At 36.5% G+C, this 20786-nt stretch overlaps 1 protein-coding gene and 1 non-coding gene across 2 annotated transcripts in view; one reads left to right on the forward strand and one right to left on the reverse strand.

Moving 5' to 3' along the window:
* The window catches only part of STS (steroid sulfatase), a 115142-nt gene that overhangs the window by 68724 nt on the left and 25632 nt on the right, over nucleotides 1–20786 (forward strand). The window contains exons 8-11 of the mRNA XM_059816268.1: nucleotides 581–595; nucleotides 1460–1597; nucleotides 12456–12615; nucleotides 15311–15432. Of these exons, the coding sequence (XP_059672251.1) occupies nucleotides 581–595; nucleotides 1460–1597; nucleotides 12456–12615; nucleotides 15311–15432 (435 nt within the window). The remainder of the gene's footprint in view (nucleotides 1–580; nucleotides 596–1459; nucleotides 1598–12455; nucleotides 12616–15310; nucleotides 15433–20786) is intronic.
* TRNAK-CUU (transfer RNA lysine (anticodon CUU)) lies at nucleotides 16646–16718 on the reverse strand. The gene has a single exon. It is a non-coding gene; the product is annotated as a tRNA-Lys (tRNA).

Raw genomic sequence — 20786 nt, forward strand, 5'->3', positions numbered from 1 at the left:
TTGGGAAATTTTAACTCCCACAAGGTTTCAAAATTTACATAAACAAATGTACTCTTACATTTCTTCTTTGGTCCTAGTTTACAAACAAGACCAACAGGTATCACTTGTTCATCTGCTGATGTTCCTTTATTCATGACCCGGTCGTTTGAGCTGATAGGAAATTAAGACAGTCAACATTTTTAACAAGGCAGTTTTAGAATGCTATAACATAAAAAGACAAGTAGAAATGGTAGCAATAAGGTAAGGTAACTACTCCTTATCCAGAAAAAGAGCATGGCAACAGAAATGATGATCTGAAAATCGTTAAAGAAGGCTATGTATTTCAAAGTTCTTATCTCATCCTCTTTGACACAATAATTGGGCATTAGCTGATGAATTAATTCTTATTGGGCAGGTGAACAAATCAAAATTAACATTCAAATTGGACCATTCTTGCATGTTTAAGTAAAAAGAATAAAGATAAAATGGTTGTCAAGACAGAATTATCTTTATATGCTCTGAGATCCCTAAAGGACAAGGTTAAAGCTCATTTGCAGGCTGATGTGAAGAAGTATATTCTTACACTTTGGTCGGTTTCCAGGACCAATAATTTTAGGTTCCTAATCAGTATAAAATTCACTGAAGCAAGTTTCAAAGAGCAGCTTCACTCTCATTCATATAGAAACCCTCTTTAAACAACTCAGTCTAAATAGGTTTGAATGTAATTTTTGTGCACTGCAAGGCTCTCCACAGTGCCAAAGTAGTGTGAGGAGCCCTCTGCGAAAATGGAAAGTGAGCCCACAGTGCCTTGGAGTTTCAGAGCATATCCATGTGCGTTCCTCTTTTAAATACGTGCACGTGTGTGTGTTTATTACATTGCACATTTTGAGATTAGTTGATGTCTAGTCTTATATGATAACAAATTAGGGACTAATTAGTAGGTTTGATAATGAAACCATGTGGCCTCCAGAGGCACTCCAAATATTAACTTTCTTTTTTTTCTTAGAATGTCTTATTCTAACACTCACACTGAGATTTTTGCCATGCTGCCTCTGTAGGTTGCTAGGCAGCAAAGCTTTACCCCAAAACTGTTAGCTGTATTCTGCATGCTGAGACTCTCACAAACCCTCAGCGGTTTGAATCTTCTTGCTGAGGGGTTTCCTTGATTGAGAGCAACTGCTTCCAAACGTCGCTGGCTCTCTGTGGATCAGCCCTTTTCTCTGATGTGCAGAAATCATCTCATTTTATACTTCAAGAAACCCTGCAGCAATCAAACCATGGTCCTGATTGCAACAAGCCTTGCACAATTGTCCCCTACTCTATGCTGCATGGTGCCAATTGCGATGTATAATAATGTTTATACGGAAAGCAATCTTAAAAAGGCATAAGGACAAAAATATTTGTATGTGCCAAGGCTAATGACACAGCCACTTGAAGATATTAAAGTTGTTCTTTCTTTTATTTTTTTTTTTTTTTTTAGGTCAGGTTCTAGATGTGCTGGAGAAATATAGTCTAGGTGATAAAACTTTTGTATACTTTACGTCTGACCAAGGGGCTCATGTTGAAGAAATCTCCAGTTCTGGAGAAGTCCATGGAGGATACAATGGCATATATAAAGGTGAATATTCTCTGATGATATTTTAAAATTGTGTCAGAAAATATCTCCTTGGTTTTGCTCCAAAACTGTAATATACTCTATGGCCAAGAAGGTCAAAACTTGATTCCTTAACAGTAAGCTTTTCATGACTTTCGTTCTAAATTCAAACATAGGCAGTAAATATAAGGGCTTTACTTATCAAATACAGCAGCTCAACCAGAGTACATGCTCAACCAGAGCTCTGTGGATTTTCAAGACTAGCAAATATACTCTTGAACTGGCCAGAGATACAGCTTTGGGAAGGGTGTCAGTTCACAGTACTTTACTGTCATGGCTGGAGAGCAGAATAGAAAGGAAAAAAAATGTGGTTTGTGAGCCATCAGAAATCATGAATGAAAGCTAAATACCATGGAGTGAGGAGGTTCACATGAATAGAAGATACAGAGAAGGTGGGAGAACCATCAGCAGAGTCCAGTGTATTCATTACAGAAAAAGTAGGAAAGAGAAGTTAGGTTGAAAAAGAAAAATGAGGAGCTGGATTGAGTTTGGGATGGGCAAGTTCCACAACAGCCAGAAGAGGACAAGATTTCAAGCAGAAAAGTCTGAGTTGAAGAAGAGAATTTTGAGAATAATGCATAACACACTTAGTGAATTGAAGACTGATTTGGAAATGGAGAGACTTTAGTTAAAAGGACAGAGTTTAGTTGTATTCTTTTAGGGCAGGTCTTGAGAAGATTAATGGTCTAAAATCTGTTTATTCTGTGGAGGCTTAAAATATGTTTAAAGTCTATCTTATTGTAATACACTTTCTCCCAGTGGTATCACACAAAAATACTGAAAGATACTGCTTTTGTTGCAATATGGTGATCTTGTAGGAAGAAAAATTCCAGCTTAGCAAACAGCCTTCCACCATTCCCATATCCCTGACATGGTGATCCCTTCAGTCAGCAGGAATGTAATACACCACTGGATAGTAGACAACATTGTCAAATATGAAATAAAGGATTCCCTCTGAGAAAGTACAGGAAACAGTGTTTTACAGTGTGCAAGTGGTGGACACACAGCATCAGGAAAATGAATGTCAAAATGTTTTTAATAATCTTCAATCTTATTGAAATAGGGTAAGAATGCTTGGTTTTATTATTTTTCATGAAATGCAGTGAATATTTTTGTCCTTTTACCAGAGATAAAGTTCTTTTCACTCTTTCACTAGGAAGTGTCTGTTTAATTTGTTTTCCCCTCATATTTTAGGGGACAAGATCAAAGAAATCCAGCAGTTTTTGGAAAGTCATTTACTAAACCTGAAACTTTTAGCTGTAGAGAGAAAGAAGTAAATTGGCTTTAGGTATGATTTTTTTAAAAAAGTAGTGTTGCAGAATTACAAAATCACGTAGTATTTGAGTGTGGAAGGCACTTACCAATGTCTGTAGTCCTAGCCCCTGCAGAGCAGGGTCAGCTAGAGCAGGTTGCTCAGGGCTGTGTCCATTCAAGTTATGAAAATCTCCAGTGATGGAGACTCCACAGCCTCTCTGGGCAACTTGGTCCAGTGTTTAATCACCCTCACCATAAAAAAAAGCTTTTTCTTTTGTTTAAATGGGATTTCCTGTGTTTCAGTTTGTGCCCATTGCCTCTTGTCCTGTCCCTGGGCACCACTGAAAGAGCCTGGTTCCATCCTCTTTATTCAGGTAAATCCATGTATCCATACAGATGGATAAGATCCCACTGAGCTGTCTCTTCTCCAGGCTGAACAGTCCAAGCTCTTTAAGCCTCTCCTCATATGTCAAATTCTCCAACCACTTAATCATTTTCATGGCGCTCCTTTGAACTCACTCCAGTATGTCCATGTCTCTCTTGTACTGGGGAGCTCTGCACCACGACCCAGCACTCCAGGTGTGTCGCACCAGTGCTGAGCAGAGGATAAGGATCACCTCCCTCAACTTGCTGGAAACGTTCTTCCTAATGCAGCTCAGGATGCTGTCGGCCTTCCTCGCCACAGGGACACATTGTTGGCTCGTGTTCCGGTAGCTGTTCACCAGGACCCCAGGTCCTTCTGTGCAGAGCTGCTTTCTACCAGCCAGCCCCTAGCCTGCGCTGCTGCTAGAGGTTATTCCTCTGCAGGTACAGGACTTGGTATTTCCCTTTGCTGAACTTTATGAGGTTCCTTTTGGCCCATTTCTCCAGCCTGTCGAGGTCCCTCTGGATGGTAGCACAATCATCAGTGGATTAGCCACTCCTTCCAGTTTTGTATCATCTGCAAAACTGCAAAAAGGAAGATAGATAGATAGATAGATAGATAGATAGATACAGTAAACAGTAACTATACAGTGAGGTTTTCAAGTGAGAATATTCTGCAGTTTTTAGTCAGTAGGTATCTGAGAAATGACGCTTTTATTTTAAGAGAGCTACAAAGGAGTTGCTGCACAAGCAAAACAAGCAATGCCAACATCATGAGGTTACAAACTATCAGATGGATCCCCTTGGGCTAACACCAGAGTGACATATATCTTGAATGTTAGCACTTAGGCCTTACATAGTTATTTAAGTAATTAAGGAACCGTATGGTTACATATCTGTAGCCGTAGGCACAGCCTGAGGTGTTTTAGAAGCTCTAAAAAATATTTGCCTTCTAGAATGCCAGACATAAGACATAGGATAAATGACGAAGAGGAAAAAAAAGACAAATACACTGGGGAAGATGCCTTCCTGGAGAACTTTGATTGAATGGAGTCTTTTTTATCAAGCCTTGCAAAATTTTGTATTCATACTTACAGAATGGAGAACAATTTTAAATAGATCTTACCTGAATTAATAAAAAATCTGACTGATAGGGTTACTTGGGGATTGATGTGGCTTCTTATTTTTAAAATTAATTGGGGGATTTACAGTTACCACCTATGCTATTCTGGCAAATGTTGTAATATACTATGGGAAAGAAAATAATCACTATAGAAGAAACAAAATAATTTTTGTATGAGAGACATTCTTAATAAAATAAAAAGAAAGTAAAAGACCCATGCAATCAGTTGAAAATACTTTTACCACTTTAAAATACAATTAAATATGTTTTATCTTCCACTCTCCCCATCTCCATATCAAGTCCTCAATTTAACAGGTGTATTTATGCATTATTTTCAAAAGAGCAGAAGTGGAAGTGATCGATTAATTGCATAATTAGCAATTATCATACATAAGAATTTATTCATATTAACACTCATGTACAATGAGATGTGTTAGAGGTCTGTACATCTCTGGCAGATTTAATGACAACCAGCCCTGTGAAGCCCTAAGTCTTGGGCACGGATATAGCAATGTGCCTAAAAAAGCAAAAGGATGACCTTCATGCTGCTTGTGCTCATGTGTGCACACACTAGGAATTTGCTTCATCTGATGAGCAGTTTACAAAACTGGGAGACATGCATGTCCTTTCTCCCCGTCTCTGCTAGATAATCTCTGTTACTTACCTTTTTGGATATGAGCGCTGTATGAATGCAAATCTGAATCAAGCCACTTAACCCTCTAGTCAGAGCTGGAGCAGTACGCCCAGCGGTAATTGGTTCTGCCTTAAAATCAAAAGCTCTCAACAGATCTCCACAATTTGAACTCTCTAATTTATCTTGATATCCAGCCAAATGAGCACCAATAATAAAATTTAAGAGGAGTTTGGAGACTTAGGCTAGCGCTGCATGACTGAATGCAAAAAGGGGAAATTGCTATCTGAAGTTTTTATTACTCCGGATTCTGACTGTGGAACAGTCACCGTAAATTTGGATAGCCCTTCAAATTAGAAACCAGATCTAATGTGGTGTTTAACTAGTTGCTGTCATACATAGTCTAGTTTATCTCTTCCGTACCCTTTTTTAGAAGACTTTATATAGTAATATAGAAGTGATGGATCAAAATCATGGCTTCTCTTTCCAGTGGCCTTTTTCTGACAGTTGTCAGGATCGGAAGCCTTGGAGGAAGATGCAGGAGCTGCGTAGTGAATAAAGAAGGTCCCTAAGAAGATCTCCTAATCCTAGATAGTATGACCTTGGTTTAAGCTGTGAATCCTGAAAATTTAGATTCTACAAAGAGTTTTAGCATTAGTTATATAATTTTTTATCACTTAAAGATGAAATTTCACTTCAAATCTTTCTAAATTCTTAGCATAGCCTAAATCCTTTGGCAATGAAAACATGGTGCTTTCATTTACTATTTTGAAATGGGGCAGATGTAAATTTCATGGAACATCTATAAGTTTAATAGTGTTTACTCACTGATATAGGATAAAGGAGGGAAAGTTTTCTATACTTTTATTGTGCCTCTTTCCCTTTAATACCTCATTCAGAAAAGAATTGTCTGATTAGTCTCTCATCCGTCTTAGGTGACAACTTTTTCCTTGTCCCCAATTTCTTGTTATCTTCTGTGAGCTATTTCTAATTGTGCAATATATTCTTTTAAAATGACTTTACAGTTATTGCCTTTCAGGTTTTGCCATGCAGTATCACTACATGTTTATATACTTACTTTTTAATATTATCCATTTCATCCTATAGATTGCCTGTTGTCTTTGTATCTTACTGATTACAGATGTGCATTAAGCATTAGTCTTCACATAGGTCCTTTTTCTTAAGTATGCAGTGAAGATTATGGTATGAAAAACTAAGACCATAGACCCTAGTTCAGTTATTTTTTCTCTGATGTTCATTGTACTGCAAATATTTTTACAGAATTTGAACTTGCATCTTGTTTCCTGTTCATCCAGCTTGGTATGAAGTCCATTATCTTTTCTTCTGAATTTGATTAACCTGTGATACTTTGTATCATACCTGGATTTTTCAATTCCACAGCTCACTTCCCTTCCAAAACTGAAGTAAATATATTAAAATAGAAAGGGACTTAATACAGAGTAGCATCAAGGTACCTTACTATTGACCTTTTTGCAGTGTTACAGGCTGTTTGTTTTATCGCTTCGTTTCCTGTCTGTTAGTCAGATGTTGATTCATGACGACCTTTTGTCTCCTAACCCATGATTAATGGTCCAGAAACTTTTCCTGAAGGTCCTTGTCAAAGATCTTTCAAAGGTTTAAATCTAGATACAGCCTCTAAAACAAAACAGTGGCTATTTTAGAAAGAATTTCTTCCCAACAACTCAAGACCTTCTTACCTCAACTCCTGATACATGATAATATATTTTTCCTGGCTACTTAGTGTTTTGATCAGAAACTAATCAGAGAAATTGTCAGTTTCTCTCAGAAACCTAGTAGTTCCTGTGGACCTACTGGGCCAATCAGTCCTTTGAGTCATTTGGGCCTTTGGAAACTTCCAGTTCATGATCTATTTTTTTGAAAAATCTTTGTTTCCATGTATTTTCCTATTTAGCTCTTTATCGTTCATATCAGATCACTGAATACTTTTGCATATATTGGCATATAAGTCATATCTGATACATATTTTATAACCTCTAATTTATTTATAACAGGTAAGTTATTATGACTTACAACATACAAATTATGGTCTGCTTTGTCTTATTAATTTTAACATTTTCAGATTGAAATATGGAAACTATTGTGTTTAAATGAAGTATCTTCTTAAAACTTTCCATGTAATTTTTCCAACAATTTTTTTTTTTCAGTTCTGTGACATTTCTCTGTTAAAAGGTATAGAACTTTGAGGTTTTGTTTTTGTATGCGATATTTTAGGATACCTGCACTGACTTCTTTTTAGGTGTTTGTCACTAGCTTTCTCATTAGTATGACATCTGCAATTTAAGTGTGTCCATTTGAGCCAGTCACCTTAGCTTTCCCTTAGGAACAGAAATAAGGTTAGTTTTTCAAAATACTTTAGATCTCTACTTTAGAATAAGATGAGTAGGATAAATAGATTAATTCTGTCCATTGAGTAAACAGGCAGCTTAAGATGACTGGTCTAAAGGATGCCATGATAGTCTTCTTTAGTACCCTGAGATATTGAATCTAGTAATTTTGTGGTAACTTTTATTTAGTCGCTTAGTGACTCATTTTTTAATTAACTTCAGTGTGTTATAAAATGTCTCTCCTGTTACATACTTTATAGCAGTAAATAGTGAATGCATTAAAAACTTTTCTCCACACTTTTTCTCATTATAGTATTTCACTGGTACATATGCAGACAGTGGAAGTCCTCCCTCATTATCACTTGTTGATATCTATCCTACTCTGTTACATAGGGGATTTTCTATGGAGTCTCCTTGCATCTCTTAATACTCTTACTGTCAGCTTCTTTTGGATACATAGCTAAATATATTTTGCCTGTACCTTGCACCTGCACATTAGGAACATTGGCTTTCTTTGTATTTATGAAGCATTTAGCACAATGCGTACACGCACTTGGCTTCTGTCATGCTGCTAGAGTGGGTCATGAGTTCTAGTGCTAATGGAAATGGAGTCAAACGCTGATAATGGCAAACCATTTAAACAACATTCATTTTAAGTACTTTGTGCCTTACAAATAGGTGTATTCATAGTTACTTCGTTAATACCCATGAAAAATATCTATGTTAATATCCATGAATAATTAATGTTTCTTAAGGACTTAGACCCTGATTTTTTAAATCTACTACAGATTTGTGACAACTAAACAAGGACTGGAGGAATCAATTATCCAATATTTTATTGAAATACATTATTTTTACACTATTTCATATACTACAGTGATAAGTTCATTCAGCAGTGTTTCTTGAAGCTATTAGCAAACCTTTTCCTATCTGTAAGCCACAGAGAAATCAAGCTGACCATTACTTTGGCCTCAGGAACCATGCTATTGCATATTTAGTGATATTAGTTGGAGTTCCACTTTTGGCTTTAAAGACAGAAGGAATTGACCTTTTTTTCAAATGTACTATATTTTTATATTCTCAAATTTTTAAATCATCAACCCATCTTGTAGTTTTGACTGAAACAGAAAATATCCTGAGAGATCATTTCATTTGATTGGAAGAAAGATCAGTTGAGAAGATGTCCAAATGAGCTATGTCTATTACATTCACCTGTACAAGAACAGCTCAGGTTGAAAATTAACAAAAGCAGTACATGAAATAGATTAAAAATCAGTAAAATAGAGTGAGCTTGCCATGAAAATAAATTGGTTTTGATCATTTTATAAGGTAAGCAATAGTAACCAGTTTTGATTATCTATATTTGTAGCATAAAGTCCAGTACAGATGGGTTGAATAATTAATCTCCTTGTATTTTTCTATCATTCAAGAGAATAAACTGGGTTTGGAAGCTTTGCTTTTAGAAGAATTTAAGAAGGAAAGAAAGGTAGTATGGTTATAATCCAAGTGATCTAAGAATGTTATTTCAAATAGTTTTCATAATTCAAAATATTAATAGTGATATACCACAGAGTTCTCCTTTATATATCAAGTTTTCTAAAAGGTCTATTCCCAGAGTTAGGTAATAGCAGTCAATTTCAACCAGAGGGAGAAAAAAAAGAGATATTCTTTTAGCTAAGATTTGAAATGATGTTAAAATGGAAATTTGACATCATGTTGTGGATGACTGCAGAGAGTTATGTCTGTACTTTTCCTGCTCCTGCAGATTTTTCAGGAAAGGTGAATGTAGGCTATTGTTCAATATAACACTGAAGGGTGCAACTACTCAGAAAGCATAGATAGCTGAGCATGAAAATACAGCCTGGGGTGTTTTATGCTGTTTTAAAAACATTTTTAGAAGAATTTAAGAGAACAAAAATAATATATAGCTAGGCTGCCTGGAGTTTGCCAGGCATATAGACTACCAGGTTGCTGCCTTTTCTCTGTTTCAGTGTTGTCAAGTCCAAGCGAAATACAAAACTAATGAGTCGGATCCTGAAATATCTAGAGATTTTATTTTTAAATAATGACCTTTTGTGGATTTTTTATTTTCCTTCTAATATTTTAGCCATTTGGATATGTGCTTCATGTTTCAGGCATTAGTAGTGAAACCTTGATTTATTTTTTAAGGAAAAAAGAATGCAGATAGCTTGAATAATGTTTAACAGCTGAAGTTTTAAAGACAATGCATATCAAGGCATTAAGCAACTCTAGTGATGTCACTAAACACAGTTCTAATAAAGATGAACACCATGTAGGCATAGATAATAGAAGACAGTCTTCCACAATGACCTGTAATTCCTGCCCTGGTTCCCTGCTATTCCTAACCTCCAGAGATATCAAAAACTTATGCTCCAATTAGTCTTTTGAAAGGAAAACAGTAGTCACTTCTTCATAGATGTAAGCGAGGAGATAGCCCTGCTGTGGAATCCATTTTGCTTTTTATACCTCACAGCAGGGAGGCAGAGTTTGCTGAGTGCTCCCTTTGTGCTTGGGTAATGTGCAAGTTTTCTGTCCTGTTCTGTAGTGATTCAGGAAAATTGTACTGTGAACCTAGGAGCTCTGAAAGTGATCCAATATCTAGATTTCGAGAATTGCAGTGTGTGAGAATGGGATTCACCACTTACCTTGAAATTGTTCTGTCTTCATATTACACAGGAGGCAACAGTAAAACATGAATTTATTTAAACAATCCAATCTAGCTAGTACTGTTACTAGGTTCAGACAGGTATACAGAAATAAAAGGAACCTTATGCTTAAAGCTGCCTATGGTATAGATCAGTTTTTAGTTTTCTGTCTGTCCATACTGTCCAGCCAACAAGCTGCTGTGATGTGTACACAGAACTAGGATCTGGCTCATGAAATAAATCATCTCCCTGGCATAACTGTTCACTGAAAAAGATCTTGATTTGAGGATATCTGTAATTTTATGTCCTGGATTTTTATTCAGATTTAACTCCTCCCACTCAGCAGGATTTTCTGTGAACCATAACTCAGTCAGGATCTTAATCTTGACACTTTCCTGCTAGGTAACACATAATCCCCACCAAACTTTTAAAATCCTAATGACTGTTGTAGATGGATAGAGTCATCTTTTCTACAGAAGATGCACACAGCCTATTGAAATCTACACTGGTCTTTACCCAACTGTATTAACAACCCATCAGCATACTGTTGGGTGAACACTTCCTTCTGGTTAGGTGACAGGTGTTTTAAACCTCACCAAATAACACCTTTATAAACTTAAATCTACATTTTCTTTAGATTTTTGTTTTGAGAATAGTATTTTTTACAAGTATGTAAACAAAAACAATCCACGCATCTCATTCCTGAATTTTAGAATAGGTAGCCACATGCTTTATGGTGAGAATGGAATTGCATTTGACGCAGAGATGAGTACATTTTTAAGACTGCTCTAAAAGATAGGTAGTCTTATTGAGATCTGAACTTGGCACTGCTTTCCAAAAACAACTTAAGCAAAGATTGTTGCTTGATGTAATGTCGGATATTAGAGAGTCTAAGTTTTCTGATGTCAGACTAGATAATTATGTGTCCCTGACTACTCAATATTATGAATTCTGATAAAGCCCATGAAAAAAGTAAGCAAAAATATGGTATAACAAAGAATCATAAGCTAAAGTTTTTTCAGCCACAAGACTGTATGTATATATAATGGATAAAGATCTATGCAAAAGAGAGTTTTCTCTCTTGAAGTTGCCACATACCTTTATGAACAGTGAAAAACCTATAGAAAACCTTATTGAGCAGTGAAAAACTTGTAGAAAAAGAGGTAGATTCTGAATCCCCCAATGCTGAAACAGAAAAGATCATTGACGAGTCAGTAAGACAGACAGCATGTATGGCAAGGCTTGTCACCGAAGATACTAACATCTATGTGGTGTTTTGAAGGTCTAAGAGGCTGAGGGGACAGAACTATTGAAGTACATTGTTGTAATATTTTGTTCTTCTGTGGGTTTTTTAATTTGAAAACGGGAGATACAGGAAAAATAGGCTCATAGTATTTTTGTTTGAACCATGAATTGCTGTTGGATTCAGTTAGTGGCAGGGGTTCAACACACACGTTCCTCACCTTTCAGACATTTCTATTATATAAAACAGTCTTAATTTAGTTCTAAGTGCCTGGACCAGACCATGTTTAACCACATCCAAAACTTATCTGTTCACCAGAAATAGTTTTTCCAAGTCATATATTAATTTTAAAGATTAACCTGAAGTGCTGTACATAGTTACATGACTGTGTAAGACATTAATAATAGTACTTGTGATAGCTTTTCATACAGAGTTGTGCCAAACATGTATTAAATAATGGTAGAAAAGTTGTCATAGAATAAACACATCTTCCTTCTGCAAAGATGTCAGGAGGACTGGCAGTGATCGATATTGTAGAAACAAAAGAAATGGCTGCAATGTGATGTTGAATGCAATCAGTTGATAATGCATTTGATGCAACTCTGTTGGTTTAGAAGTTGAAAAGGTTTTCACAGCATCCTGAGATCTACAATCACTGTAGCAAATTTATTCCTTATGGATTGAATTGGAGAATTCAGCAACATAGGTAAATTAGTACTTTCTTCTATCTAAAGTCATTAAGCACCATTTTTAATAAAATATCATGTCTTCTCTCGGTTCATACCTTAGACATCTAGGCATGCTTCAATTTATTTTTGATTCCTGTTTTTTTGGTTGTATCTTCACATATATATGTGGCACACTATCTAGACCAAATTCTATATGAAGATTCCTGCAAGGTGCCATTTTATCTTCTACAGCTGTTATTTAATTTCGTTTGTAAACTAAATACATTTTATAAGCTCTTTCTAATACATATTAGTAGATTTACTATGAGAAAGGTACTGATTGTAGGTGGAAAAACTAAAACTAGCAAATTAAAAATAAGATAAATACATTTAATGAAAAGTTTCTAGCTGGACAGCATGTTTAATACTTGGAAATTGAATCTTGCGGGGGGGGGGATTTTTCTAAGAAGAAATTGTTTTCTTATCAAACAAAACTTTCATTTTTCAGGTGGAAAATCAATGAACTGGGAAGGAGGTATTCGTGTGCCGGGGCTTCTCCGCTGGCCTGGAGTGGTACAGGCTGGTGCCTATGTTGATGAGCCAACAAGTAACATGGATATATTTCCTACCATAGTAAAACTTGCTGAAGCACAGTTACCCTCTGAAAGGTGTGCTTTGTAGTTATCTCTATTTTAGAGAATATCTCATGAATGTTCTATACATTCTGGTGATGTCTATTAAGATAGAGATGAGAATGAAAAGAAAAAACTACATTATAAAAGCACTTTTTTGTCATTACTTACAGTAGTATGTTGTCTCTTTTCATACTGACATAATGCTACATTTTGCAGAAACATTGTATGTAAATACAGCTTAACTTCCAGTACAAGCACCAAGCAACAAGAAGGTAAGAGAATACCACCAAGAGCAACATACTATGAAATCATGGCCTAGAATTTTTTACTAAAAGCAAAAATGAATCTATCAGAAAACGCTCTGTTCTGCATGAGTGAATGTGGTAGAAAAAGGAACTGCAAGTGTAAATTATTTTAAACTTTATGAGCTCAGCCTTGGCCTACTTAGTATAACAAAACACTTCAAAATGCCAGCTAGGTTTTTCTCACAGGATTTTTTGTACTCTACCAAGTTAGTGAAAATAATCCCTTACAGAGTTTTGCAGCCTGATAAGAAAACCACTGGACTTCTAAAATCATAAGATTCTTTATTGACAGTCCTACATCCCTGTGCTTAGTCTTGTTCAGGAGATACCCAATCTCAGCAGCAAGGTGCCTCCACCTAAACTCTGTTGCCATCCAAGTCCAATAAGTGGAGAAACCTGCTGATATGCATATACTTTGAACACATCCACCATACACAAACAGCTTTTGAGCACAAAGCATCCAGAACCCACGTGGGGAAAACATTAGTGAGCAGAGACACTATGCTAATGATGATTCATTGAGTGCTTGAAGGAAATGGCAGGGCAGGACATGTGTAAGACATGAAAAATTAGTCAGACTAGTCCTGAGAGATCCCCTACAAGCAGTAACTCTGTCGAACCTAAGCAGTTCAGATTGTTCTTAGTATGGGCAGATATTATGCCCCTTGTTTTCATATTGCTTGAATGAAGACTGAGCACTGATGTTTTATTTTTATGTCTTTGATAGAAATCCCAATATACTTGTATAACTTCCACTGGCAAGTTGCCCCACTCTGATTCTTCTGTGTAGACTAGATGCCATAATTACTGCTTCATGGTAGGTCAGAGTGGGATGCTATGGACTAGCTTGAAGCATTTTTGATCCAGCAGCTGAATTCCTATCAGTCCACTGAATTCTTCTTAAGAAATAAGAGAAATTACTATAGTTAGGATTCAGTCACTGGAAGGGAGCAGGTTAAAAAAGAAAGGAGGAGGTGCTCCTAGTTAAAGAAGAAAAACAAGCCATCAGAAAGAATATATCTTTTATATATATGAATATATAACATACATATATGAATATATATCTCATATATATATATGAATATGTCTCATATATCCCCCTGAAACCAGCAGATGTGGGAATGCAAGAGTACTGTAGACACATTACTGAAGACACCCTTTTCCCCATCAACAGGCTGTAGAACAGAAAGTGTGCAATAGACATGCAGCTGTCCTGGTCTCAACTTGGTAGTGAGCAAACCTGCAGGGGTGAGACAAGATTTCATTTACTCAGGCAAGAAAACACGACAATTTGAGAGTGGGAAAGACCCTAATTCAACAGACACCCACAGACCCAGAAAGCAGAGTTCTCAGACAACGTTGCTTTAGGAATGTCAGTATGTTTTCCTGCCCATCCTTTGAGAAGAGTCCTTCTCAGAATGGTGGTGTTGCATACAAATGCTGCCAAGAATTTCATAGTCATACGCAGCTCGTGGCTTAAAAAAGTGAAGTTAGTACCTGTTTTGTAGTAGTTGCACTAGTGTGAAAAGGGTTTTACATGGTAATGAAAATTAACATAGACATTTTTAAACTTTTAAAAAGTTTCAGAGAAGTTTTTATGAGATGTTGCTCAAAATGCTTAAAAAATAATTATCTGCTGATTTGTATATCATCAAAAAGTAATTTCCTGTAAAACTTATTGTAAAATTTGTAATTCACACCAAGTCAAAAATGAAGATTGTGATTTCTCCCCCACCAGCTGATTCCAGCAATTCAAAGGCTTAATTTATGAAAACATTTAAATGTTTTGCCTATTTTATAACTCCATTTTGATGTAAATTGACTGACTCCTTCAAAGTATGATCAAAATTATTCAGCAGCATTTAGAGAATTTTTATGTGTATATATATCTATCTCTGTGTGCGTATGTAATTGATAAACACATATTTAAACCTAGTTCATTTTCAACTTTGAAATTACTAATTCTGTGTTAAATTCTGGCATGCATAATTTGCTGGACAGAATTCTTACCATTCCTTCTGAGGATGCAAACACAGAACAGCCTATATTTCTCTTGTTTTAGAGTTACTTTGGCCAGACTAGTCCCAAACAGCTTGAGCAGGTATATGTGTTTGTCTACCTAGAAGACTGTGTTGTAGCAATTTATTCACATATGGCTGGTCACTTTCTCAGAAAAAAAAAAAAAAAAAAAAAGTGGTTTGAGGAAGCAACCATTGCTAATGGCAAAATGTAAAATTAGTGTTTCCTTAAATAATGTAAAAATCAGAGGGGAAAAGCACCTGAAGGTTTTTCTCTGAATTGACCAACTGGAGGTGGCCATTCAGATTTATTTTTTTAAGGAGTGGAAATGCAGAGTTATAATATCTTCTCAGTAAAGTGAGGTTTGGGTTATTCTTCTGATTTTGAAATGCCTTCTTACCCAGAATTATTGATGGACATGATCTGATGCCCTTACTTCAAGGAAAAGTTACCCGATCCAAGCATGAATTTCTCTTCCATTACTGTAATGCATATTTGAATGCAGTGCGCTGGCATCCAGGAAACAGTAAGTAAACTTGCCTGTTCACATTTTAAATGTTTCATATAATTTTTACTGCAGCTTGAAAAGAATCACGAAAAAACCTTGGCCTATAGTAACAAATTGTTTAAAATATCTAGTCATTTTCCTTCTTTTTAATTTTTCTTTTTGCCAGAACACTCCTATTCACCATTTCACTGTTTGAGTTTAGTTTGTTGCTATGCATTAATGTTGTATATCAGTACAATACTGAGAACTATGGTATCTGAAACTATTTTTTTCTTTTAAACTTTCCTGAGAGAGAGAGTCTGTGTTGCAGAATGAAGTAGTCAAGTTTAATTGTTACATCTTCCTAAAATGTACGGGACGTACAGGTGATAGGATGGCTTGCTGAATAACAGCACAAGGATGATGTCAGCATGGCCATTTTTGTTAGTGAGCTAGCAAAGTATAGAAGAATCACTGAGTCGAAGTCATAATTATCTAATAAATGAATACAGTATTATAGGGGCCCTTTTCATGCTTTTTATGAACGATATAATTACACTTTGTAAGCCAAGGAAAAAAACATTTCCTACTGATCTTCTCCTTTTAAACTAACAGCTCGCTGTTTCTGGTAGCAACTTCCACACTAATCAAAGCATATTTCCCTTTTGTGCTGGTTTTGGCTGGGATAGAGTTAACTTTCTTCATAGCCGCTAGTATTGGGCTATGTTCTGGATTTGGGCTGGAAACAGTGTTGATAAAGCAGGGATGTTTTAGTTACTGCGGAGCAGGGCTCGCACAGAGTCAAGGCCTTTTCTGCTCCTCACACCACCCACCAGTGAGTGGGCTGGGGGTGCACAAGAAGTTGGGAGGGGACACAGCCGGGACAGCTGACCCCAACTGACCAAAGGGATATTCCATACCATATGATGTCATGCTCAGCATATAAAGCTGCGGGAAGAAGAAGGAAGCGGTGGACATTCAGAGTAATAGCGTTTGTCTTCCCAAGCAACCGTTACGTGTGATGGAGCCCTGCTTTCCTGGAGATGGCTGAAGTGGTGAATGAATTCCTTGTTTTGCTTTGCTTGCCTGCGTGGCTTTTGCTTTACCTTTTAAACTGTCTTTATCTCAACCCACGAGTTTTCTTACTTCTACTCTTCCGATTCTCTCCCCCATCCCACCCTGGGGGGAGTGAGCGAGCGGCTGTGTGGTGCTTAGTTGCCGGCTGGGACTAAACCACGACAGTCCTTTTTGGCGCCCAACATGGGGCTCAAACCCATGACCCTGAGATTAAGAGTCTCATGCTGTACCGATTGAGCTAGCTGAGCTCTATAAAAAAACCTATAATATAATCTATATTATATATAAAATCTATATATAATATAATTGTATATATTATAATCTAATTATATATAAAATCTGTATATAATATAGCTCTATAAAAATCTCTGTGCTGAATGAAGTCAAACACACATTTGTCTCATCTCAGTTGACACTCAAAGTGACGACTTGTATTACAGCTTCAAAATGATGATCCAAGACAAGCTTTGGTGTAGCATTTTTTGGTTTAAGTATCTTGGGAAAGAACTTGCTTAATACTTAATTTGCAAACTGAAATGAGTTGGAAACTTTGTCTTCTTGGTCATCTGTAGGTTCACTCTCTACCTGTCTTGGGCTGTAAACTAGGAAAAGGGAAATTATTACATAAAATATTTATTAACCACAACTTTGCCTATATATCTTGCATTTGATAAATAATCGTAAGGAAGAACCAAATAGTCGGAAGATGTGGTTATGTAGTACCATTTTGTGTCTGAGTTTGGATGAAATCATTCTGCATCATGATGAGGAGAGAAGTAGGCAGTGCTCCATGCAGGCAGAGAAGCTGTTTTTCTCCAACAAACACCTTTGCTAGATGAAGTATCCCTTGTCTGAGGAAATGGTCAACTTTGTTATTCATTGAAGAGGAGTTTAATGGAAAATGAAGGGGAGCAATGATAAGGGTCTAGTCTGTTCTATTTACTTGAGGGGCAACAACGTAGATTGTGATTCACACTTTATCCTTTCTCCAAGGCAATCAAAAGAGAAAGCCCACTCAGAACCTGGCAATATCATTTTCATAACACTGGGCTGATTTTTGTATGGAAGTGTTTTTGATATACTACCTCGTCAGCTTACTTTGTTGTGTGAGAGTAGGCAATAGCCAGATATTCCTCTCTACTCTCTTTTGTACCAGTCTCCTGGGAGTGCTCAATGCCTGCTTCTTTCTTACTTGTCCAATCTCGGATCTTCAAAAATGCCTTTTCCATGTAGAAAATGCAATCATATTTGTAAAGATATTTGTTGCAGTCAACAAAAGATTTGCCCCTGTTTATCTCTCTCCCATGTGTTATTGTTGTATAGAGAAATATACTTGCATTACAGCTGTATGCACCTGATACTATCAGCATTGCTGTGGGTACTCATGTGGAAAAATGAGTATGGTTCATTTTTATTCTGCTATCTGAGCGGCTCTGTGTGAATCAACTGATAAGTTCAAAGTGCATTATATTGCTAGTTAGAGTATTATTGTCTTCTAGACTCCCACCACAGCTCGCTCTTTACAGCTAATCTCAGAGTCCATCCGCAGTCACTATTTCTACTACTTTTAAGTGATATTTTAGTATACGAAAATGAACACAAGTAAAGCAGAAATATAATGCAATGCTTTAATTTTTTTGCTTTTTTTCTGGAGAAGCAATTATTTCAAACATTTAATTCAAAATGTTGCAGAGCTTTTGCCTGGCAGCAAAGAACTAAATTAGAACTGTCCTATAGCAACAGTTTATTCCCTATACTTAGGAATACATCCAAGAAAATGAATGAGGTCATGTTCACTAAAGACAGACTAGAAAGCTGGAAACTTTCACTTAACCTCAGCATGCTACTATTATCAGTTACAAGGCTGTAAGTCTTCAGGGTCTGGGTGTAGACCGATCACCATTTCTAACTCTGCATGCATTCCATATCTAACACACTTTATGGCCTAAATAAGTACCACATTCCTCCATGAGCATACATGCTTTCCGGTATCCAGAAATGGCTGTAGGATCTCTCATCTTTAAGTTGCACCTTGCCAATGACGGTAGTCAGGTGAATAGCACTCAATTCACAGAGGACCGCCAGAAGCAGGTACTTAATATTCTTAAGTATAGCCTTGAAGAGGTGATATTCCTTATCCAAGAAAAATCAGGAAGTTCTTGAAAAAAAAGTTGTCAGGAACAGTTGTCTCTTTCTGTATACTGTAAATGATCTTTCAGACCAGGAAAGACTTGTGTTGTTCTTGGTCTGTGTTCCCCAGATAGTTAACTAGATTGACTACAGCTACTTTGGAACTGTGTAGAAACATGCTACCTGCAGATTATGCCTGTTCATACGGGCCAAATGCTGACCAGCTCTGCCTTTCACTAGACCTGAGGCTTAGCAGAAGAAACTGTGATAGTGTGAAATGAGTAAGGCCAGCCATGTTCAGCATCTTCTGCACTGCTCTGGTGATGGGCCCTTATTAGGAGGACCCAATTGTTCAACTAGTCTGGGACTACGTTATAGATTGCTGATCCCTTCATTAAATTTGCAATTTCTATTGATTTTAAAGATGCACTTTTTGAAGAACAAAGCAGCAACAGCTAGGAATTCATAGAAAAGAAAGCTTACAACTAACTTTCCTTAACTTCCTGCTAAGGAAAATTGTTTGTTTGTTTATGTATTTATTTATTTATTAAAGTACAGTCCATTCTAAATAAATGGTAAAGGTGCATATATTGCATATATGCACTTATTAATGCATATATTCTCATATTTCTTTCTATATTTATTTTCTGGGAAATCTTAGTTTGTATGTCAGCTTCAGCTTGTGTATTCCACTTTTTCCCCTAGATACTCAAAGTGTAGGATTAGCTTTGTCCTAAGGAAAAATGCATGTATCAGGAAGAGAGAGGGAAGCAAAAGTTTCTGCTTAGTCATTTGGAACCTTGTTGCCTCCATCACTCCACAGTTCCCTTCGTAACTGTCTTTGACATTGTTAGATTTCCACTGTGCTTCAGTCTGAAAAAAAATTTTTGGTTTAATTTTTCACTCTTAGGCTATATATATGAAACAGGTAAATTTAGTATATGTGAAATTTACAGCACTTGCACACCTTTCCCTCACTTGCAAGCTTCTAAAGTCTGACTTAAGCAGGTATGTTTCTCACATTATACAGGGAAGGTCAGAAACTTCAGAGCGAACAATTACCATTTTACATTTATATATTTAGAGGCTAAGTATTCCTCATAACCAAATCAATACACATCTTCATTAAGAAATATTAGTTAGGTCAGGTACTGCATTCACAATATACTTTCCCCTTCATGAGCCCTCTGAAGGAGCATTTAGAGGATATGTGCTATGTAATGCGTTTCTTAAGCAACACTTCAAAATTTAAGCTTTATCCTTTCTAGAGAGATGTGAGGAAAAGAATCTCTCTTTCCTCTACCCTCCTTCTCTTTCTCCCCCACAGAAAATAAGCTAACACCATTTTCTTCTTCATCTCTCTTCGATTCACTTACATTTTACCTGATACTAAAAAATAATGCACATTAATCTTCACATTCTGAATTAAAAAAAGAATGAAATATCAGGCAATTTTCTTTGTTCATGATTCATGTCTCGCTCTCACAGATTCATGCATGCTGACACTTGTTATCAGTGCCTTGGAAACAGCCATGACATACAGTCCTAGTCCCTGGAGGATGATTTCTTGTTATTTTGAAACCTTATAAATATGTGTAATTTAATTCACCTCTTAAAAATACAGAGAGGAAGACATGCTAAAACAGAGTCAGCAAAGTACTGTGATTTCCCGTTATCAATGCTTATTCTCCACAGCTGCCTGGTGTACCATGTAAGTACCAATATACGAAAGCAACACCTCTGGGTGAAAAAAAAATCCCCAAACTTTTCTTTCTGCCTAGTAAGGTGTAACCATTTAGGTCTTTTTTAATCATTAAACATTTACATTTAAAACAAAGCAGGTGTAGGATTTGCCTTTAGTTTCTTGAGTTGAGCCACCCAAAGTTTTATGTAGCTTTCTGCTAGTTGTGTATGTCAGATTATGCTTTGGCCCAATTTAGCTCTGATCACATGTTCTTCTGCTAGTGCAAGTAGACCAGTACTTGTGTATTTGCTAAAGTTATAATTTAGCATAACTGAATACTAAACTATCAAGAGCTCTGTCTCCAGAACATTCCTGGCATATGAATTAGTAGTATTAAAAATACTTTGCTATGACAACTTAATTATAAGGAGATAATTCATCAGATACAGAGCAAATCTACAGTTGAATGGAACTACTGCATCTTTCAGGCTCCTCTGCTTGT

This window comes from Gavia stellata, chromosome 1 (genome assembly GCF_030936135.1).
Source record: "Gavia stellata isolate bGavSte3 chromosome 1, bGavSte3.hap2, whole genome shotgun sequence".
Lineage (NCBI taxonomy): Eukaryota > Metazoa > Chordata > Aves > Gaviiformes > Gaviidae > Gavia > Gavia stellata.